General features: G+C 43.5%; 2 protein-coding genes across 9 annotated transcripts in view; one reads left to right on the forward strand and one right to left on the reverse strand.

Annotated features, from left to right (window-relative positions):
* Mmp2 (Matrix metalloproteinase 2) overlaps positions 1-7,375 on the reverse strand; it is an 83,438-nt gene extending 76,063 nt beyond the window's left edge. The window contains exons 1-3 of one of the 2 annotated variants that reach the window (XM_078184313.1): positions 7,237-7,375; positions 3,672-4,105; positions 1,144-2,029 (exon numbers count right to left, since the gene is read on the reverse strand). In XM_078184313.1, coding sequence (XP_078040439.1) covers positions 1,144-1,236 — 93 coding nt within the window. In that variant the 5' untranslated portion in view covers positions 1,237-2,029; positions 3,672-4,105; positions 7,237-7,375. Of the gene's footprint in view, positions 1-1,143; positions 2,030-3,671; positions 4,106-6,766; positions 6,843-7,236 lie in introns of those variants that run through there. The other variant, XM_078184312.1, reaches the window with a different exon arrangement.
* LOC144471818 (beta-glucuronidase) overlaps positions 1-24,294 on the forward strand; it is a 58,519-nt gene that overhangs the window by 33,834 nt on the left and 391 nt on the right. For 2 of the 7 annotated variants that reach the window (XM_078184310.1, XM_078184311.1), the window contains 9 exons: positions 20,129-20,298; positions 20,399-20,497; positions 20,950-21,126; positions 21,651-21,883; positions 22,324-22,603; positions 22,792-23,066; positions 23,266-23,527; positions 23,847-24,035; positions 24,153-24,291. In XM_078184310.1, coding sequence (XP_078040436.1) covers positions 20,131-20,298; positions 20,399-20,497; positions 20,950-21,126; positions 21,651-21,883; positions 22,324-22,603; positions 22,792-23,066; positions 23,266-23,527; positions 23,847-24,035; positions 24,153-24,291 — 1,822 coding nt within the window. In that variant the 5' untranslated portion in view covers positions 20,129-20,130. Of the gene's footprint in view, positions 1-15,598; positions 15,656-16,808; positions 17,115-17,212; positions 17,600-18,264; positions 18,467-20,128; positions 20,299-20,398; positions 20,498-20,949; positions 21,127-21,650; positions 21,884-22,323; positions 22,604-22,791; positions 23,067-23,265; positions 23,528-23,846; positions 24,036-24,152; positions 24,292-24,294 lie in introns of those variants that run through there. The other 5 variants (XM_078184306.1, XM_078184304.1, XM_078184305.1 and 2 more) reach the window with 5 other exon arrangements.

Raw genomic sequence — 24,294 nt, forward strand, 5'->3', positions numbered from 1 at the left:
ATCGCGGCGCTGCGATAAAACGGTGGCGTGTCTGCCTCATAAATTCGATGCTATCGTAATTTGTACATGATAATTACACCATGTCTTGATGCTTTCCAAGATTTTTTGCAACAAGTGATAAAATGATTAGCAAATTCGATTGGAAAGTGCCATCCATCGCGAAAGTGCTACGAGCTTTAAAAAGGGCTCTAATATTATCGTCGTACGACTCGCGACAAGACGCGATCGAAACGAAAATCCTCGGCAAGTTTTCAAAATGAAAATCGTGACAGCTTCCTCTCGTCGTCTCTCGTTCGGAACAACTCAGATTACCGTTTGTAAAAACAATAGAAGGCACGCGTGAATCATCGTACGGGGCTACGTCATTTTTGAAAAAAGTTCAACAAACGAGAAACCGAGTGCACCGCCGATTGCAAAATCAATACAGAGTCACGATTCGATTGTCGCACGGGCTGCGCATCATTCTTCTATCGGTTCGTGAATTTAGGTGACATCACGTAGTAGGCACAGATGGATGCACAGAGAAAAGCGAAACGTGACCGAGAAAACTGGAGATCGAGTTTCGTCGTTGGTACGTGGTTTTTAGAGTAAAAGAATAGCACAACGCGTACTCCGCTGCGTCTCGATCTACGAGCAGATCGATGTCGAGTCATCATCGTTCGGACGTCCGAGAAGCGACGAGAACTTACTAATCTTTAATATTACCATCGAATCTAATTTGAATAATCTTTTAATTCATACATACGAATACCGTAAAGGTGGGAAAGATTCAAACTTTGAGAAAAGCTTTCAAAAAACTTTAAAGAGTTTTCGAATACGACCATAGTTGGTCAGTATCGTTTTTCTACGAATTAGAATTTAAAAGCTTTCGAAAACAAATTTTTCTTCGCAAGAAATGATAGTAGCCTCGATTTTTAAAATGTTGAAACATATTTCTAACTCGATAATATTTGAAATTGGTGCCGAGTTCGAATTAAACGTCCTATGCTGAAACATTAAGCCTCGAGAGAACGCTGAAACGAACCGTGAACTCGTCGCCACCATCGACTGTTCGAAACGCGGAGAGTGATGTGTCCTATGTTTTCAATACGTACTTGCGTACCGTAAAAAAAAAAACCAAGAAAAAGAAACAGATCGACTCACCACTTTGTCGTCCGCGTAAATAACCGAAGCCCTTGGCGCTCCCTTGGCCAGCACAGAGAACAGCACCATCAGCAGCGTCTGCAGAAGCATCATCTTGCGACCAGCAATATTTTCGTCCTGGCAGAATCCGATTCACCGACTTTCACTATCACGAGGCAGAGAGAAAGACAACGGCGGAGAAACGGCGAACAAGAGCACCACTATGTTCACTAGGAAACGCGTGATCCTACAAGTGTCCCGTTTCGGCCGAAACACGATTTACCGAAACGTAGACGATCTCGAAATAGGATCGATACAATGAAACGGCTATCACCGCGTGATTCGATAACACGCACCGTTTACAACTGGAAACAAATAGAGAGGATTCGATCAGGCACGCACTTTTCCTTTTTCCCGTTTCTCGTTTACGAGGCACAAGGCACGAGGCACAAGGCACGAGGCACGATGCACGATGCACTAGGCACGAGACGCGAGGCACGAGGCACGAGGCACGTGGCACGAGAAATTGCTAACCGATTGTGGAGGGTTGGTAACGACGAGGCGGCAAGGCGGCAAGGCAGCACGAATGGGGCGGCAGTAACGGAAGAGTCGAGTGAACGTAGATGCAAAATCCGAAGCAACTTTCTCGGATAGTCCTGTATAGGTTGGGTTGCCGATGCAGCGTGGCGTAGTGTCGCGACGCTTCTGGCTTGCACGTCGATCTACTTCTACTTCCGTATCGGACTAGGCGCCTTCTTCTTCCGCTGACGCTTTCTTCTTGCGAACCTGCCGGCTTCTGTCAACTCGGCGCTCCTTCGTCGCCGACGGCGATGACGACGACGGATTCCCAGTTCGTGTTGTCTTCCGTGTTCGGACTTCCCAGCAGTTGCCACATCCATCCGCCGATCTGCACCGATAACGACAATGTTCAACGAATAACTTCGAATAACTTTCAATTCGGAATCATTTTCTTTTCAATTTCGTCGATAAACTATCGTACGATCCTTTAGCCAAGGCTTGCAAAATAGATTCCTTTCTGCTATTCGGAAACGCTTTCGATACACGGTCGAAAGCATATGTCGGTACCAATGTCGGCAATTTACCGCAAGATCGAATAATTTCCGCCGAAACGATTTTTCCTCGTACGAATCGACGACTCGACGATACGTTGAATGACGCATCGAACAAACTGGAAGAGGAAAGTTGGAATTTTTATGCGTTTTATGCGATAAACAAAATTTCCGCAAGAGCGGACCAGCGAAGACGCGGAAAAGGAAGGAGCAAAGTGTCTACGTTTCCATGCCATCCTTCCTCTCTCGCCCGCACGCATTGTCGACGTTATTTAGAGTCGTTCTCGTTTACCGTTTTCAGTTGGTAATGCGTAGGTAACCGGCAAAGAGCCTCAAGTCCTGTGAGAAATTAAGGAAGGGACCCTCCTTTTCGTTTAACCAGAAATATTGTTCGACGAGTTAAATGGTAGAGTCCGATAATATTATTAATACCGTACAATCACAAAACAAACAAAAAGCTTATCTAATAACGCATTCGATTACACGCAACAATAATTCCACAAAGACGATCGTTCCTCAAAAATGACAAAACTAAATTTGCCTGTATAGTAACCTAATATGCAAGCGTTTATGAAAAAATGGTGGACATTTGGGCTTGTTCTACTCTAGCGATAATTAATTGTCGCGACCATACGCGAACCAAAGATGCGGTCGAATCGGAGATTAACAGTGAAGATTCGCGCGACTGAGAAATCTCGATTAAAATAGCGCGACAAGCGTGAAACGTTAGACTCGGTAAACTGGAAAAACGGTACAACCCCAGCCAATGAACCGTAGCATAGGTTAAATGTAAAAAGAGGGAGAGAGAGAGAGAGAGAGAGAGAGAGAGAGAGAGAAAAAGAAGAGAATACCAAATCCAAGTGTGGCTCTGGTTGCGATCAATGAAATGTAAATGAGGGTGACAAAAAGAACAGCCGAGGCAGTGTCAAAGAAAAACGGAAGCTTTCGCTGGGCTAGGAGATGCCGGATACCGGAAGATAATCAAACTCGACCAAAGGAATGGAAATCGTTATCTTCAGGAACGTGCCAACTTGAGTTGACCTCGTTCTTTCTGTCGATAACCGTATTTTTGTTCAGAAGGCGGAACGATAGCGCTTGCGAGTTGTCGTTGGATGGACTCGAAACTGTCCAAATTTTATGAACGACGGAATTAACGCTATTAGAATGCTTACACGCTGCAATAGAAACAAAAACTTTATCATTGAATTCGACGGGAAGGTCCTTTTTTCTCACGGCCCTGGACAGTCGAGTTATTGTTCGAATTATTATTTAATCGGATTATTTGCTTAAATATCAGCAAGAAACCTCTCGAGAACCGATCCTATTAATGTAATATATTGCGCGTCTATGCGCGCTACAAGACCACAAAAATCCGAGAGAAAGAAAACAGCAGGATACACGATTCTACTATGAGTATTTTATATTTAAAGCTAAGACAGCGTAAACACGAAGCATAAATGTCAAATCATACTCACGTACTTTTCAAATCGGCAGTCGGTGGGACAGTTGCACAGGATAGGTGCTGGGAAAACCTGTGGAAACTTTTGGTCCGACGCGAGGTTTTTGCAACAGCGTGGCTCCGCGTTGAACCATGTTCACCCCGATCCTGCGATCTCGAGGCAGAGACGATTCGAGGCCGACCGACTTTGAGGGTGTTTGTACGTTCGCCTTTGCGTCGCGTTTCCGGCGCTCCTCCCAACGAACCGCTCCGCGATCGGTTCCTCTTGTCTCTCTCTCTCTCTCTCCGGTCTCCCTTTCTCTCTCTCTCTCTCTCTCTCGTGCGCGCGCGGGATCTTCGGCCTCTTCGAAAATTAAACGTCGCTCGCCTTTTACTGATTTCCCCTTGTTCCAATTTTTTTCCGATTTCCCGACATCCGACGGCGATCCCACAGACGATTCTGCCGAGGACCTTCCTGCAAAACGAGCAGAGGCCGGTTAGACGAACGGAAGAGAGATCGTCGCGTCATCACCAGGCCATTGACGCGTTCATTGGCATCGTAAACACGGCGCGGAGTGGCGTGGCGTGGCGTGGCGTGGCGTAGAGTTGGTCAGCTCGGCTGATAAAGGCAGAAGACACGGTCAGAGACCCGGGCGAGCTTGCTCGGTAAATGAGATTAGCAAGAATCGTCGAGAAACGACGTGTTCGTACGATCGACCATTTGGTAGGAACAACGCGTTCTTCTTCCAAGCTGGAGGATACTTAAAAATTTTTAACTGTACCGTTCCTTTTCGATCTTTGGAGTCATCCCCCTTGCAACTCGCATTACGATACCTTGCAAAGCAACGGCACGGACAGAATTTCGAACAATACGCGTACGCGCATAGGTAACAACAATAAGGAGATAAGAAAAGTACTTTGATCGTCAAAAATGTTACGATTAGTTCCGTGACGTATCATAGAAGAGCGGAAAAAGTAAGTGGAACGAATTTACGATTCTGCGCAACGGTTTTATGAAACTCGTATACCTCCAAGACGGCACGGAAATAATTCATCCGCGCGTCTACTAATTCCACGGATTTTATCGTGCCGTTATAAAATATTAGTAGGTTCTTTCATTAATCATAAAACGCGGTCTTGTATTTCGAATCGGTGGTATACTATACGTCGCCAGTGAAATCGTATACATCGGACAAGTAATACCGTGAATTATCGGTTTCCTGTACTTGAATCTTCTCGTGGAAACACCGGTAAAATCCTATCGATTTACTCGTCTATCCGTCATCTTCGGCTATACGTATTTAGTTTTTTCACTGGGTGTTCAACGACCGCGATGAAAAATTCAGAAAATCGAAATCATTTATTATCGCGTATAAAATAAAAGTTCAAAAGACTTTTATCCACTTTGTTCGCGCGGAGACGCGATTTTGCTAGGTTTCCATAAAAATTTAAAGTTTCAGATCAAAGAATCCGCATTCGGTTAGAAGACCCTACAGAATCAATCGTTGGAATTGATTCGAAAGATTTCTCTCCGCGACTCGAAGTCGTGCTCGAGTCGATGAGAACACGAGCGAAAGGAAAAAATTCGAGATAGAGCAGAAGATGAACAGCGACCGAAACACTGCGGAGAGTAGAGCAAAACCGTCCGCCGGCTTGAGAACGAGAGACGCTCGCGCGATCGGCTTCGAAGAAGCCGCGAATCGAAAACGTTCGCAGACCGTCGTAAGAACTGGCTGCTTAACAAACTTCTTTTGACGATCGAAAAGCGTTCGCCCGGACGGGAATGTTTATAATACGAGGTCTAATAACGAGGAACGGGGGGTCTCTTCTTATCGCGAGAATTCGTTCGACGCGAATTTTGTCGTGCCGCATCAAAAGATTCTTTGTCCCGCGGGCGTGTTTCAGCTTGGAACTCGATAGGAGGTAACGATTACTGCCACAGGAAACTGCAATAAAAAATCGCAACGTGCTGGAACGAATGAATCACGCGCGCGCTCGCGATTCACTGTTAACCGCGACCGGCGACCAAATTGGTTCACGCTTCGTACAGTCGATTATTTCTACCATTTCTCATGTTTCACCTACTGTCGCGAACTTTATTCCGTATTTTCGGCAGATATCGCTAACGCGTGTTTGCAGGCAACGATCGCGAGATCCGTAACACGCTCGGCCGCAGCAGACTCGGCCAACAATTTTTCTATAGCCCTAGAAAGTTCAAATTAAATGCCGGCCGGCAAGCAAAACAGCGTCTCTGTTTTGGCTATAAAGGATAATATTCTTGGAATTTGTAGAAACAGCGCTGCGCAGTGCAACGCAACGCAACGGCGAAGAGCGCGCGCGTTGCGGCCCGACGCGACGAGCGGACGTTTATTTTCAGTTGGCCGTGTGTCCGCTCCGAAATATCATTGGCATTAATTGCGAAGTTTGTTTACGCTCGGTTTAGCATGAAAGGGGAGGGTTGTGGTTACGATCACAATAGAATACCTCCGAGCATGAATGGAATTTAAAACGCTCCGGAACCTTGGTCGCATGTGCGCGAAGATAAACGACTCGCGATGCTTCTATAGTTCGGCACAGTCGTGTATTATTTTCCATTGTAAAATTATCGAGTCGGGCTCTAATTGGGAAAAGCTTCTTTTATTTTACCCTGCGAAAAGCTAGTCGACGGTTTATAAATTCTTGTCGTATTAATTTCTGCCATGATTCCCTAGGGAGAAGCTAGATAAAAAGTAAATTACAAAACTTTGCGCAAAACGAAAATGTTGCGCGTTGATAGCGAAAAAGCGAACAATATTCTCAAGCTCTTCGAACGGCTTTAATTCACGCAACGACGATTTTTGGCGAGACACAGCCGGGTCAAAGAAATTTTTGAATCGCGTCGACCCGGGCTTGGAGGTCTCCGTCGCGACGACTCACGACTCACGGCTCACGATTCACGACCATGACTCACGATTCGCGACGGCACAGCCTAAGCACGTGCTGCACAATGGGTACAAGTACAAAGTTCGGATGGAGCAAGCCGCGATTACAATGAAAACGGAGCTCTGTTTGCGCCAGCATCGAGGCACGTTTCAATCCCATTAAAGGCGAAACCTTTCGTAATTCGTGCGAGCTAATTTATCTCGGTAATAATTACTCGGTCGCTGCGAAGCCGCTTCTATGGTTTCAGTGGGCACCAGTCAGCACGCAGCAGCCTCTCACGATCCAACTACGTCCGCCACGCCGAACTGAGCCGACTGTCGAGAAAACAGGATAATCCATCCACGAGAATTTTCAACCACAAACAACACACTATAAACAGCAAACTAACTGGCTTTCCCCGGCTCTCTCTCCTTTTTTCTCTTTCCAACACTCCCTCCCTTTCTTTCCTCTCTCTCTCTCTCTCTCTCTCTCTCTCTCTCTCTCTCTCTCTCTCTCCCCTCTCTCCCCCTCTCTCTCCCTATCTCTCTTACACGCCCACACACAACAAACACGAATATGCACGCACGCGCGCGCGCTCTCTAGGGTTTTTTTGTTTGGTCTAGTTATATCCGATTCGCAACGATCCGTAGAAAAACCGCGCGCGCGGCGCCGCACAATTCCGCGAAACTTGTTTCGTCTCCTCACCAAATTTATTCAAAGTGCTCCCGTTCGAAAGACAAGAGTTCCGGAGGATTCGACGGGACCATGATCGATCGCGTGTGCGCACAGGTGTGTTAATTGACTGCGAGAGACCGAGAGAAAACGAACAACTGCATGCGTGCACCGTGCAAAAGCCGACGCGAAAAACCCTTACGCGTACGGTGCGCCGCGTGCCGCGCGACTGACGCTACTTTCCCTCGAGGACCCACCATATACTCCCACCACTCGAGTTTATGTTCAATCTCACCCTCTCTCGCTCACTCGCCCACCCTCCACCAATCTCGCTCTATCTCTTCTTCATTCCTTTCCTTTCTGCCGTCACTGTTCTTCTGTCTCTTTCTCTCTCTTTCTCTCTCTCTCTCTCTCTCTCTCTCTCTCTCTCTCTCCCTCACTCACTCACTTTCTCCCCCCCCCCCCATTCATCTCTCTCTCTCCCTCTCTCTCTCTCTTTCAATGGACGATGAAACACTTGGTAGTGGGAGCGTCCTACTGTAGCTCTGCGGCTTGTTGCTTTTTTACGGCACGGGACCCCATTGCTTGTGACGACGATCGCCCAATACCAACCTCCAAATTCCCCAGAAAATCGAAACAATTTCGTGGCAAAAATAATCGACGATATGGTATTATGTATAGCAAACATAAAAAATCCGGTTAGATACTAGTCTCTGCAGAAATATTATCTGAACAATTTGTCATCGCTCTAACAAGCGCCTGAAATATTTGTGATTTGATTCAGAAATCAAATCTGAAAGCGTAAGAGTTCGCGAGTCCGAATTCGTAGTACCGACGCGATGCCTATTCGTTCGGCTGCGGAACCTAAACAATTTTCAGATACGCGTACATACATAGGTGGATACGTATACGCGGCGCATCGGAATCCAAAGAACATACCGCGAGCAAATCTACTTCCTTCTTCTCTGTCCCTATATTCGCCATACGTATGGGCCCATACGAGCGTTTAACGATCTTATGCAGCCAAAGTTCCGCTATTCAAGGTGTTACTTTTCCATAATCTCTTTTCTCACCGATAAAGGGAAGCCGCGTACCTACGTATACGAAAAAACGTTTATCTCGGGCACCGTTACAATTGCTTTAAAGGAAAACCGGGTCATTCTTTGTCTCTTTGATTTTTGTTACTACGATACGTTATTACGATTCGGTGTTCATTATAGAATAGAACCGCGACGACGATGGACCTATTTAAGAAGAAACCGTACAACGCGATACGCGGTGGCAAAACGTTTCAAGGATTTTAGGAGGTTCTCGTACGAACTTGATCTCGTTCAAATGATTTCACTTGGTATTTCGCCAAATTGCAATTTATGCAGAGAATTTGTATTTTACGGGAAAGGTTCCTGTTTCGTGGTCTAGTAAAGTCGAAGCTTAAGAATCGTGCGGTTAATTTCACAGGAATTTGATAGAATCTAGAAACAGGAGAATATAGAGTCTCGTCGAATATAGGGGTGTAAGATTTAATTGACAAACTTTGTCGAATATTACCGTCAGAAACATGCTGCGACGCGAAGCTTTCCGCATTGGAACTTGCATTTCTTGACACTTACTTAGTCGACGAAAATACTCGTTATATTTCAAGTGCTCTCGTTTCTATTTATAAACTCCAAACGAACCGAACCTAACCGAACCGAACCGAATCGCATCGCATCGCGTAAAAAATAAAAAGCTCTGTCCAACTGACCGCTAACCTCTGGTAGACAAGCAACACCTCTACGAGCAGCGCAGAGCGTTGCTCGTGTTCATCGTTGTCTTTCTGCGACTAATATACCGATACACCCACGCCCTGTGGCGGAAAGCTATCTCATCTTTAGAAATCCTCGACGAAGCGGTTTCTCCTTTTACTCGCAGACGGGTGAAGAAATCGCAGGTACGTTACGATTCTGCGCTGTTCGATCTCGCGGAGGTTGCGCTCATTCGGAGAAACGGATCGTTTCAATCATTTTCTCGAATACGTATACTAGGTAGGAAAAAAATTCGGATGCGTTCGTTACTTTTCTAACATATCGCGTTGGTCGCGGTATGTCTATCGTATAATCCTATTTTCTCTCTCTCTCTTTCTTCCCGTTCACAAGTCTTTCATTAATTAACGAATATTCGGAGATCGGTCCAAAGGTGTTTGCTCGCACGATTACAACACGGCGTCCCACGATCCTCTCGAACACATCTTTGCGCGTTGGCGAACTGGTATTTGAACTAGCATCGAACCTTGTCAGACTGTATCTCGCGACACCGTCGAAAATGGCAATAGCAATTGATCGCGCTGCAACGCGAACGAACGAGAAAATTCGAACGTGAAAACGGTTCTTCCAACCTGGTACGTTCGTAATCGTAATCGTAGTCGGTATTTCGAGTCGATCCGATTCAAGTTTCATCGATATAATAAAACTTTTGTATCGCCGAAATCTTTGACGGTCGCGATCGTAGCTTAAAACCTGATAAAACTCGTAAACGCAAGCCATACGAATATTCGAATTCGTAACGCTAAAATATCGCAATGACCGTTAAGCTATCAAATTGAATATATACGAACATGAAATTATCCCTTTCCGCTTCGAGTATAAATTCTCGCTGACAATTTCTGAATAATGGTTCGTCCGTGTTCCTCGCATCCCGCTCATCCGAATGCGAGATGAGTATTCGTGGAAAATTCATAAAGCTCGTGCTTGCCCAAGAATAAATTTAGCGATGTGTCGCCGCGATGCTTTCCCATCCGTCTTTTTATCTCCGCTTCATCCAAGGAAACTCATTGTCGCAGCGATACGACATTCGCATAACGTCTAATATTCTCGAATAATTTTCGTATCGATTCCAGCTCTCCGAAAACAAAAAAACCAATTGACATTGTAACACAGGATGTCTGCAGGATTGATTGAAACAGCCGAATTTCTAATATTTGAACGTTAAGACGCTTTGCGTTTCAATTGGCACAACGTATATTTACTATGTATATTTTAACAGAAACTCGAGGTACATTTTAGCTTGGAAATTCGTCGGATACGAATCCGGCGGAAAATTGATGCAAGTTATTCAGAATGTGATTGCCAAGGAGTGCATTGGATCTCGGTGGAAAGTAGACGGTTAATAAATTTCGTGGATCTCAAAACCCTTCCATCAATATCTTTGCAACCATCTACGTCTATTTCACCTTTCCATTCTTTCCATAAAAATCCTCGGACTATCGGGCGAACGCGTTCCAATAATCTCTGCGTAATCGTTTATAGTTTCAAACGAGTCCTAACTAACCGTAATAGATTAGATTCATAGAACTGGGACATCTTTTCGAGCCAACTTCACGTAGTTACGCGTAGATTCGTTTCCGCAACGCCGAGATAACCAGCGTAACGCGCAGAGACGAGACACGGTCGTTCAATGGGTTAATATGGTATTTATTTCTAACGAATGACTACGTGTTAAAAACGGCGATCGTTGGATCAATATTAAAAGAGGAGTAACGTGGGCCAATGACCAGCCGTTTCCCGCAAGATAAAACTTGGTTAGGCCAGGAGATACGCGGTGGATTCATCCTGCCGAAGACGCGTGGGTGTTCTAGCGGAAATACAGCGGCTGGACTGTAACTATGTAGCAGCTCCGTCGCGGCGCTAACGCATCGCTGCAGAAACACGACGGCGCTCGTGAAAATTGGTTGTTGTGGAAGAAATATCGAATATCGTCGCGGTATCGTCGGACACATTCGCTCGTTTCTTCAACATTTTCGTACTTTATCAGAGAAAGTAAAACACGCTTGAATTTGCTACAAATATCGCGTAATAACAGAACCAGAGTTTAAGAGGCGATACAACTTTTCACACGTTTGAAATGCCCCTTCTCAATCTTTCATTACCCGACTTTCATTATTCGACTATCTTATGCGACTTTCTAACGATAATTTCAAACATCAGTTTTATAGTACACAGATCTGTAAGGTCGTACGATTCGAATCCCTAGAAACTTGCATCGTTCAAAAGGATTATGCATGTACACCGGAATGCGGACAAATACTAAATACCAACTACTACTAATACCAACGATAGGAGAACATTATCGCGTTGTCGGGCTTATTGGAAACTTTGGTGACATTCAACGATGATATCCAGGCAAGATTGCGTTTAATTGAACGAAAACTCGACGGTAATACGCAACAATTTAGTTACCTAGAAAATTGCGAGCCGCAGGAAACTCACCGACAACTTCGAATAGACGTTTGATACGTTGATATTAAAGCCATAAAATTTGGTCTCTCCGTGGTCTCTTTGTGCAATGCGGAGTCCTCTTCCGTATACCTTTTGTTTTTAGTCAAACTACATATAGCACATGTTTGTACAATTCTTTTCATACATATACGCATGTATTAATTTTCCCATAGGAATTTCGAATTTCCAAAAATGAAAATATAAATTCGAATTGACTTCGACTGTAACTAATCGATGCATTTATAATTTTATTTCAACGTTGAACTTACTTCGATACAAATCATTCTCTGCAGACGTGTACATGTATATATCGGAAGATCGCGTCAAAAGAGTCACTTTGCGACTCGTTTGGCGTCAGTATCTTCCACTCTAGTAATATTATTATCACTTCGAAAGAATAAAGCAACAACAATCGGGTGCAAAAAGTACAACGTGGAAAGCTGGTCAAACTGCTGGGCATTTGTATGTATTAGGCTCTAACCGGACCGAGTTTTCAACGTTTATATTCTCATCGGTATGCAGCCACGCACATACACACGTGCGCGCGCGCGCGCGCGCGCACGCACACATACACACACAAGCGGCAGTGAAAAATCGTGGCACGTCACACGCATCGTGAGACGTGAGTGAACATGCGGCGCTTGGAGAACGCGCCGCGCCGCGTCGTTTCTCGAGGATCTATCATGAACGATTCTCGGCCCGTATACTGCCAACAGACGCAAAAATTACCATTAACATTATTCAAATTATTCTCAGTTTAAAATGTTTAGTTTTGCAAAGAAGAACAAAAATTAATTGTCTGAATACGTTGTGATCGAGTCGCGTTGCCAATAATGTTTGTAACGACAGAATGTTTGATTGTACCGAAACGAAATTGAAGCGCATCATAGTTATGTAAAAAAATGTTGGACGAGCTGAGCAAAAAGGAAAAACAATCATTGATAGAGAAGTATCAAAGCGATGCAGAAACAGACGCAGCAGACCGGAAGTCGCTGATTGTTTCGAAGGATGGTGACCTCCGTGTTCCTGTCTGCCGACAGTCTCTCTTCTTTTTTTTAATCGAGCCGAAGCCTTGGCTAACGTTAAATTAGCCAGATATTCTCACTGAATAGGTATTCTGTGTCGTTGCTTAATCTGTGATTCCATGCGTCCGAATGATCTACATGTACGACATTTTATAATCGTAAAATATACATTCTTTCTGCTAATTATTCAAGTTACATAAATACTGCGTTGCTGCGAATTAATGCTATTGCGAAAAGCAATGATATCGATAGGATTATTATAGAAATAGTGTATGTGAAATTTTTATGTAAAAATCGAAAATTGTTGGTAGTATCAACGTTACAATATTGTACATTGTATTTTTCAAGGAGACAACACTGCAAAATAGATTACGTAGTTCCTGCAATCCAACGACTGTTGTACCGTTTAAGCGTATGGCGCGGCGAGAGAAGCTCCGTGCGTCTGGTTTTCAGCGACGTCGGTATTTTGCCCGCGCGATGGTTGGGTCTACTCCGATACACCTCGTTTGTGATAATACAAATCTTCTCCTATACCACGTGTCCGTGGTAATGTCAGCAACAGTTTTGCAGTTCTCACCGTTATCAACTAGCGTGTGTACTTAAAAAGCGTCTTCCTTCGAAGAATTTTCCTTCAGACATTTTCACATAATTTCGACGATTCACCATCGAACGGAAAAAAAAACAATTTATGCATCGATGTCGTATTCCTCATCATTCGCTCATCGTCGCGAATATATCAATTTTATCGAGTATCGATAAAACAGAAGCACCGTATCGTCTAGATCCTCTTAAATAAATTACTTTGATCGATTTTTAGTAAAACTATCTCTATTCGTAGCAATCGTTGAGGAATAAACCTAATCGAGCGAGCTTGATTTCCGTAAACTCTGAACATGTTTCTTTCTAAGCTTTTTTTAAACCGTACAAATTATTTCGTTTTTCGAATTGAAAATAATAATACTTTTGCAAACGAACGTTGCAGATTAAACGACAACGCGGCAAGGGAACGAAAGAACCTTTGTTCGCGTTCGCGACAATATTTTGTACGCGACTTACGTACTCGAACAACAGATTGAGACAACTTCTTCAAACAAACTCGCCGAGCTGATTCATTTTTCGAATTGGCAACACGGTTAGATAATCCTTTCGTAAGATAAACCACTTCCGTGGAGACGTCCCCCATGTATCTGAAACACATTCAACTCTAATCGCACGTATCGCAGAAACCTTAATAAGTGATCAAAGAGGACCCGTTTCTATGAAAATGGCACGCCGATTGCACAAGTACTTCCGGCGCAGACTGTTATCAACCGTTAAACCCTACAGTTTTATCGGATGCTCGTTAATATGGCAACAATGAATTCTCTTGGAAATCCAACATTGATTTTTTCACCTTCTTCACTATTTTCACCTATGCTACGACGAACAGGTTTACCAGCAAACTATTCTCGTTAGTACCATTCCGTATCATGACGGAACCCCGTTTCGATATAATAATTACAAATAGGTTTCTATCGCGATCATACAATGATTACAGCGATTTTTGTATCGGGAATACACGTTCGTTTTTAAAACTTATTCAAAAATTTCTTCTATAGCGTAGAATAATTAACTCGGAACAATATACAATAATTAAACCTAAATAATGCGAGAGAATAAATTCTAGAATGTATTGATTAATTTTCATTGCGGTATATTTATTAAATGATATTATCTAATACAATATGAATAATTATACAATATAATGTTTGTAATAAAAAGACTAGAAATTCAAAAGGTTTCGGATTTAAGGTGGATCGAACGATGCACCCAACGATCGGTGCAACAAGATTCTGGTCAAGTGGCCAGGAGGACAACCTGGAGGACAACTCCCCCCCCCCCCCCCCCCCCCCCCCCGTCTGTGCATCGTAGTTTGACAATCCAAAAATTAATTCAACTAATTGATTTACAGCAGTGGTCCGCCGCATGTCTCTATTATAAGCCCAATCGCGAGGAAGCCCTAACAGCACAAGTCAAATACATTATGATTAATTGAAACATCAAGTGAAACGAATTGCTCGATCCACTGTGCACTCTTCGATCGAATAGAGTCGAATCCGTTGAAAGAAGAATTATTTCGGGAATCGACGATTCTATTCGAATCGGCGCGTTTAGTTTGCGACCGTATTGATTCCTAATGAGATCCAGTTGTTTTACAAATCAAAACGATGATACAAATTGTACGACGATGATCCTTTTCTTACGTAATTTACTAAAGAAGCAGCTTAAACACTACCATGTGACAAATGCATTTAGGGTTGCAGCGAAAGGGAGAAATCCGACAAGATAGAACGAAAGCAGTGAACGAACGGAATATGGTTCGTCGTCCAAGATTAGCGATCCACTGCAAACGTACATATTTTGATCGTTTACAGAGCATATCGTTGTCTCGAAACAAACAAATCAGTAAACGCATATTAGTTCGATACAATATGCGTAGTACAATATTTTCATGGAGACTATACTCTTAATTATTTAACAGCCTCGATAGCAACCTGCTATAAATAGACTTGCTTCTTATTGGACATATTCTATGAAAACGTAGTATGCGTTCGAAGCTACGAGCAAAAAGACGAAACAGTATACATACATATATGTATACGTACTCATTCCTCACCGAGTTATTACGCTATGCCAGAAATCTTTCATATGTTTCTTTTCATATCATGAAATATTTCATCTTTCCCAACATTGCATTTTCCCCTTGAAATTTGTCTTTTTACTTTTATAAATATTATGGGTTATGTAAACCATGTATGACAAGCAAACGAATAAACATTGCAGAAATACAAGACAGTTATTACTCGAACAAGCTGTAAAAAGAAAACAGCGTTCGTTCAATATTAACAATAAAACCCAGCAATACCGTGCGTCCAGTATTGCGGCACGGCGAAAACTGCACATTACTATTTGGGTAGAGTTAAAGGCTGCGTATCGCGTATCGACCGAATCGTGCGGCGATAACAGAGGCACGAGGAAACATGCTTCTGGTGCAGAGATAAAGAGTTCGAAGCGCACGTTTACGCAAAGAATTCAAACGGAGCGTCATCCTGATAACGCGCAGCATTGTACGTACACCGGCGGATAGGGGAACCGAACTAGGAGCAAGAAGTCTGGAAACATAGTCGGGCACAGGTAGGAGGAATACCTACAACGAGTGTCAACGAACTAATCTCTGTTTGCACGGAATACTAATTTACGACTTGCGACCGGGTCGAAGCAGCCGCACCAAGCCGAGCCGGAGCCGAGCCGAGCCATGCCGGGCCATTCCGCCGCGCGCCGTTTAATTCTCTTTAAATCACTGTGCAAATTGTTGTTGCGTGAATCGCGAATAATTAGGGTGAATTGAAGCGGCTGAAAATGTGACAAACGTGATTCGCCGAGTTCGTGTACGCGCGGTTGACCTATAAAGTCCTGACCGATTCTAACGAATAACAAACAACTTACACCGGGTATTAATTTTGCTAATAATTCGGTGGGTCCACCGCGTGGCGCGACGCACATAAACGATCGAGAAAGTGCTCGCGTCTGCTTGCTTAGCTGTTCGCAACGATAACGGCGGTAACGTAATTTTAATCAGAGTCCTGCATTGCAATTCGAACGGCATACATACGAAACGGAATGAGGACAAACGACGAATTCGATAACGGAATTTCACAATTTCACAATTCGACGTACGTACAATTCAAACGAACGCTTAAACTAAATGTCAAGACTCGGAATCGAACTAAATGCATCGTGTGCACGCTACGTTTACGTACTGCAGAGAAAATGGTCTAAACTTTGAATATGCTACATGTCATCGCTGCGATCGATTCATTCTACCAAAAACAGGCTCAGAATCCATTTCCAATAGAACCGTCGTCGCACACGCATATATCTACATTCTAATACAATTCTAAATAGATTAAATAAATTCAGTCTCGCTCGCGTCGTAAAACCAACTAGCATGCGACGGTCGCTTTTAGCGCTTGGTAGGTTTAGCGATAATTAACGATAATTGCGTTAATTGCTACAATAGGAATTGATCGAACCGTGTTCGATCGTCCGGGGTTTCTAATAATCGCGGTCCTAATGGATACAAGATGTATACATAATTCCTTCCTTTTGCACCAACCAGAACACAATCGACGCTCCGTCGCGCCGAAGCGCAGCGCCGAGCAATGCCGAGCAACGCCGAGCAGCGTCGACGAGGCACGGGTCCGTAACTATTTATAGTTGCGAAAAAGAAAATTTTACTTGGGCCCAAACGGATCACAGTACCGCAGTACCGTCGATTGTTAAATAGATACAGCAGCGCGTTCTCGCGGGAAAATGATCCCTCGCTGTTCATTTGAGTTTGTAGTCGTCGTCGTTCGGTTTACGTAAATTACATTTTTACGGTTTTCTTTCTCAGATCCCGATTTTCCATAAATTGTCGAGTGTCGTTCGAGGTTCAGCTAAATATTTTGAATTAAGAAGATGCATAGAAAAAAACATAAGACGTCGTAGAGACATATGGATCAACGATCAGCGTTGATGCAGAAGGAAGGAATTAAGAAGGCCAAAAATCCTTGGTCTTCTTAAAAAAAAAGTTTGCAAGAACGGTGGAACAGTACGATTAATTTCCAAATAGAATTTATGAAATTAAGCAAGTTTGAAACGCGGCAAATAAACAAGTATTATCCATGTATATAATTCGCTGTTAATCAGGCAACGATACGGAAGGGAAACGAGTCGTATCTTTCGGCACGACGTTGATTTCTTTGAAACCCGGACACCCGGTATATAAGAACAGCCTAGCCGGCCGACGAGCTCGCAGCGCGGTCCGATGGGATATGTACAAGCATAAGCGATCCTCTGGTCTAGTGGCGTGTAAGATCCCAACAGGAGAGAACGTGTCAAGTTTTATCATCGCGGTGCGCGGTGATACGATGCCGCGTTGTTAACCGCGGCCGGAAACACGAAAACCGCCGCGAATTCGTGTTCTCGTCCACTCTGCTGATCGGCACACGACGGACTCACCGACGACAATTCATCCGATTTGTCCGTGATGCGAGGAACTCATTCAGCAAACCTCCGGGCCTGACACTTGCACAGGTGAGTCTCGAAAAGTTGGAGCAACGTACCGGCGGCGCCTCTTGGTGTACCGGCCCACCAACGCTCTGCCGAGAGGTACGCAAATTTTCTGCTCGGAATCGATTGAATCGATCGAATGATCTTGGGAGCGATCGGAGCACGTTCGCAGGATCGTTGCCGCCTTCGACGCGCAAACAAGAGTTTCATTGACCTCGCGATCGAGTGGTTTAATAAGTTTTCTGACCCTAGCTGCGCGGAACTGGATTTTCATAGGATACTGTTCTGCTCGTGAATTACTCGAGACTGTTTTGTGAAAACGCGGCGGACCCGTTCAATTGTTATTGCTATTACTGTTATCATTATCGTTATCATTACTGACCGGGTCGACTGAGCGATGAAAATTTTGGTGGACAAATAGGATCAAAACTAGGATAGGAGGTTTTGCAGACTGTTTTACGAACAGTGGTATAAATGCGACGCTTCTCTCGACTGCCGAGAGATTTTCGAAAATTAAAGCGATGCCCATTTCGATGCATTCCACAAAAGCGAATGTGCTGTGTGGACGCATGAAAATTCGCATCCCGACGATCAAGTAACCACGTGACAGCAGAAATGTTTCGGTTGATCGAGAGTCGAGCAGTTGAAAGGGGTGGACGTTCCACATATTTTACAATAATTTAGCGTTGAAACAGTTGGTCGGCACAGTTGATTCGCAAACGAGCAAACGGTCGAATTGAATCGAGTTTACCGGTTATTTACAAGCAAATGATGAATGGTTTTCCATGAATCCATCAACACTGTTCGCCGCGACGATGGTATCGTTCCCGCTGCTACAGTAGTACAAAGCCACGAAACAGGACACGGACACGAACATAGGCATAGACACAGGTACGTGCATAAGCATAGGCACAGGTACGTGCATAGGCATAGGCACTGGCACAGGCACAGGCACAGGCACAGGCACATACACAGGCACAGGCACAGGCACAGGCACAGGCACAGGCACAGGCGCAGGCACAGGCATAGACAACAGCAATTGTGTTAAATTCTCGCGGTGTCCATTCGAAGAATTAGGGCCAGCAGCGGCGACGGTGCACATGTGCGACACGAGGAAACGATTTGATGCTTTGGGAAGGGAAGTCTGCTCTCGTAGGAGTAGGTAGGAGAGGGCACCGTGCCAGGAAGCCGATATTGCTGCGACCGATGCCGATAGCGATGCAGATACAGATGCCGATGCCGATGCCGACTCGACATCGACACCCTACTACTGCAGGATTTACACGCGAAATTCACCTACGTCTTCGTTTCGATCGGATCAACACCGCCCCGAATATTATTGAATTACATTAATTTTGTTTCGAACGATCCTCGCGTTTTCTGAAAACGCCGACTCTCGCGATTGGGTTCTTTCCTAACAACGTTATTCTCAGGCAGTGACAGCTTCCGATCTACGCCATGTCTCGAAAAGGGAACACTTTTCATTCGTTGACAAGTTTTTCCGTTTGCACGCTCAATACCTTATTGGCTTGTTATTTCTGCGAGTATATACATATATGTATACTATACCGCGCGCGGTCGCACTTTCAAAACATTTAAATGTGCGCATTGACCGTGCTGTCGAATCCCATGTTGGATTTGCGTACTTATCGGCGATCGAAACGCGGAAACAAATTCAACACCCCCGGAATATGCAACAAGAAGGAATCGAAACGGGGAAAAACTATTCCCACGAAGAATTAGTGGTCGAAACTTTAAACTACGATATCTGGAAAGTAATATTTTCAGTACTTTAAATACACATTCCAAACAACCGCGATATTCCATAAAAAACAAATCGAGAAGAAGAGAAAGCGAAAGAAGGACAATTTTTTTCATCAGATATTTATTTGCAAGAGACGTGGGAACTCGTTGACTAATATCACACGTATAGTCTATTAGAATTCTTTGAACGAATCTTATGTATTTCAATGAATGACAACGACGACTAAAAATCGGAGTTTTGACGTTTATTCATTGAAGCAGGTACACGCGCAGTTGATACGATGACACGAAACAATGTATTGTCTGCCCGTGGAATTCTAATCTATTATCTTCGATCTCTTACAGCGGACAATAATTAATATGTGTGTAGAATAATAATAGTCATTATATCAAATTACTAATATTTCGTTGTCGACGCGATCGCGCGCAAGGTCGCCAAGTAAAAAGTTTATCTGATACAGTTTTACCCAAAGGCCGTATCGTTCGAGAGATTATAAAATGAATATTGAAACGTTCGACCAATATCAGTTGCTCGCTATACGCGTTTCACGAAAGGAACACGCCTTTTCAAAGGTCGGTAGACGAAAACTGTATACCTATAGTTGTACAAGCGTGTACACAGAATCTACGATATAATATTTAATAATAATTTTTTTTTCAACGTAGCATGATACGTGGCATAATATTGCGAAGAAGAGTCTCGAAAGATTCTCGTTAACATAATCGCAAAAATCGGAACGAACTGTTGAGGTATTTCCAAAGGAACCAATAATTTTTGGCTGGTTTCAGGAATGTGGCGTTTACTGTTTCTTTTGATTGGCTCCGCGATAACCGGAAAGTCGGGCCCCGAAATCGAATATCCCGAAATACCGGTAGAATATGCGCCTCTGCCACTGGAGGAAAATGCGCCTGTCCCTCTACCTGGGATGCTTTATCCCCGCGAAAGCGAATCGCGAGAGGTAATTAGCATTAGTTGCTCGAAAACGACAATTTGGAGAAAAATTCGATTTACAATCGTGAAAAAAGTTGCTTCGAAAGATTCAAGTTAAATGTTGTTAGGTGAAAACTCTAGACGGTCTATGGGATTTCGTCGTTTCCCCATTGGGAGATTCACTGAAAGGCTACAAAGCGGCGTGGTACGCGAACGATTTGTCCAAGGTAATATTACACCATTTACTATTAATTCATTCATTTATCCATCTATTCATCTATATATTTCACCCATTTATTAATTTTTCTATAAAATCTATACGAAGCAAATTGCGTTTCCTAATAATTTCGACAAAGTGAACGTAACAACAAGGTACCATTTAAAAATTTGCTTAAACGCTTTTAATACTCTGACGAATTTTCAAACGATTTACTCGGTTTTCATCATAAAATCGAACAATGATATTTCATCGTGATAGATTACAAATTATAAGTCATAAAATCCACGATCTAGTAATTGTACGCTGCACGTAGAGTGGTCTCTAATTTGATTTCGTCGTGTGCCTAAATTGTAATAGAAAAGTTTCGAACGTTAGTGTTTCGGTGGATAATTGTTTCGCCAACGACGAGTACCACAAACTCGAGAAAACACACTTGACCTGTACACGTGGTTATCCCAGGTAGGAAAAGTAATGCAGATGCCAGTGCCTTCGTCCTATAATGACATCACCACTTCGAGGGAACTTCGAGATCACGTCGGTGCTGTCTGGTATCAACGAACTTTCTTCGTGCCTTCTGCGTGGCGAGAACAAAGGGTTTTCGTCAGATTTGGATCGGTAAATTACCTGGCTCAGGTGGTAAGTACTTTCTCCTATAATTAGAATACGCAACGATGGCGGTGCGGAAAGCTTTTGTAACGAGGCTTTCACTACATTTCGTTCCTTCTTTAAAAGTAGTTTAAAAGTCCCCCAGTCTTCTCGCTGTTCGAAATCGCATCTATCCGCTTTTGTCGTATGTTCGCGCGCGCGCACGAGATCAACTATGCTCACGCGCCAGCAACCAACATGCTAAAAGCGTCTATAACGTATTTATTCGCACCTAACAGACTCTTTTGTGATTTAACTTCATCCGTAGCTAAACCGCGCTATTTAACTTGATATACAACACGACCGGTACATCGATTTATACACGACCGGTCGAACTTCGACCGGTACATCACGCATCATTTTATCAATGAACATGGAAACGTGCAGAGCATAGATTCAAATATAAACCAATTCTTTTCGAGATGGACGCGTTTAAAAATCCATATGTGTTAAATAGAAAAAAGGAATGTCTATAGAAATAAATATATCTTTGTTCTTTTTTTCGTAAATTTCAGTGGATAAATGGTGGCTTGGTGACCAATCATGAGATGGGTCATCTGCCCTTCGAAGCCGAGATATCGTCCTATTTAATCTACGGCGGTAAAAATCGCATAACTGTAGCAGTAGACAATACGTTGCTGCAGACGAGCGTGCCGCAAGGTAAAATTATCAACACCGCCGTCGACAACGGAACTGTACACGTACAAAGTTACACGTTCGATTTCTTTAATTACGCCGGCATCCACAGGCAAGTGAACACGATTTCTACTTATACTATTTGTAATATATAATATAAGATTTACATGTTCGTTTCGAAATATTTCGATTGATAATATAACAATAACTTATGTACAACTTGTAACAAAGTTATAAGGGAGAATAATGAAAACGAAGAAGAATATAACGCACTACGTTGAATGGAATTTGATCAACGCTACGTTAGCATAACAGTCGTCAACCTATGTACACCTAGTTATTCGTCACTCGAAAAATTCCATGCTCCCTGAACCGTCGAAAGTATGTCGTTTACAAGCAGATCATTGTCGATATGTTATTATTCCGATGGACAAAAGTACGCTATACACCGGCGCGGCACAATCGGTTTATCAGGGAAAGGATTCGAGCAGCTTCCGGTTGTCGATGTGGACGCGTATCAGATTGTAATACGGGGAAACTCTGAACTTGCAGGCCCGTTTTGCTACACACGAAACCACGCGTCTATATCGAAGACATCACGGTAAGAACAGGATTAATTGGCGACATGGGTACCGTGAAATACGACATTCTGCCGGCTGGTTTACACGAGTACGAAATTCCGATCTGCAGAGTGAGCCTGCTCGATGCCGAGGACACTCCGGCCATAAGGGAGCCAGTTTATGGGTTTTCCGGTACGCTCAGAGTGCCGTTCGCTAGACTCTGGTGGCCCAGGGGCATGAGTTCCAACCCAGGCTACATGTACACGTTGGAGGTACAGCAAACGCTTCGTTCTTCAACGACGATATAGTTTCAATCGAGTACTGCTTCATTTATTCCCGTTTACGAGTACAACACGCTTTGTTTCGTTTCCAACAAATCTTTTGAAATCATTCCTTCCAGATTCTTCCGGTGGATCGTATCGTTGGCGAAACTTGATATTCCCGATGTTTCGATTTCCAGGTCACCTTGACCGTGGCGAACGAGACCAAAGCAGATGTCTATAGGTTACCGATCGGAATCAGATCATTGGTCTGGACCAATAGCAGCGTGCTCCTTAACGATAGAACGTTGTATATGCGGGGATTTGGTAGACACGAGGACTCGATTCTGAGAGGTCGCGGTCTGGATTTAGTCACCGTAGCTAGAGATTACGAGCTGTTGCAATGGGTTGGTGCAAATGCCTACAGAACAAGTCACTATCCCTACAGCGACGAAGTACTGGACTTGGCTGATCGGTAAAGTTTATTTTCCATGCGGAACAAACATTCTCTATCTCGACTACGACAAATTCCCGATTTTCTGTCTTCATAATCAAATCGGAAGATCGAAAATAATACACCAATATACGTATTCAAATATCTCTGGGAACGATAATATGCGATTCGTTCCCACTGGCATATTGTGATATTGTCATACATTTGCCTTCTTTTAAAGATTGGGCTTCCTAATTATCGACGAGTGTCCTTCCGTTGACACGGAAAACTTTTCACCGATTCTCCTGGCGCGTCACAAAGACTCGTTATCAGAGCTTATAAGGAGAGACAAGAATCGTCCTTCGGTGATCATGTGGTCGATCGCTAACGAACCCAGAACGCAATTACCCGAAGCTGGAGAATATTTTCAACAAGTCGCTCATCACACGAAAGTGCTCGATCCTACCAGACCGATTACTATCGCCATGGCACGAGCTGTTCAGGTGACGTCAGCCCCTCACGTTACTATCGTTAATATTTATATTAGTATCGTGTTCCACAGAATAATATCTATGATTTTCTGTATCTATTGGATTTTGTTTACGATACAAAAGGAACACGTGGTGCAATCGAAATAATTCGATAAACGTCGAGATCTTGTTCTGCGAATTTTGCCGGGTCGTTTCTGACCCGACCAGTATACGCACGCCGCACTTAGTCACCGGACCTCTCAACGGCAATAGTTCATTTCTCAGCGAATCGTTAATTCAAAGAAACTAATCGGTACCATTATTGAAAAGTTCTCCTTTAATTTATTTGTAGGAAGACAAAGCTGGCGAATATCTCGATGTGATCAGCTTTAATCGTTACAATGGTTGGTACAATAATCCAGGTCGTATCGATACGATTGTCAATAGAGTTATCGGAGAAGCTGAAGCATGGCATAGAAAATATAATAAGCCAGTGCTCATGTCTGAATACGGTGCCGATACTATGGTCGGATTACACGAGGTAAATTATACAACAATTAGAAGACACGAAATTTTCTAAATTTAACATCACGTTTCAATTTTACTCAAAGTGCAAGTTTTTCGTTACTCAAATGCTACCGGATTCAATTCGTTTCAGCTCCCCGAGTATGTATGGAGCGAGGAATATCAAAAAGAAATATTGTCGAAACATTTTGAAGCCTTTGACCAATTAAGAAACGAAGGTTTCTTCATTGGTGAATTCATTTGGAATTTCGCTGACTTCCGAACGGCTCAAAGCA

The sequence above is a fragment of the Augochlora pura genome, chromosome 6, assembly GCF_028453695.1.
Source record: "Augochlora pura isolate Apur16 chromosome 6, APUR_v2.2.1, whole genome shotgun sequence".
NCBI lineage: Eukaryota > Metazoa > Arthropoda > Insecta > Hymenoptera > Halictidae > Augochlora > Augochlora pura.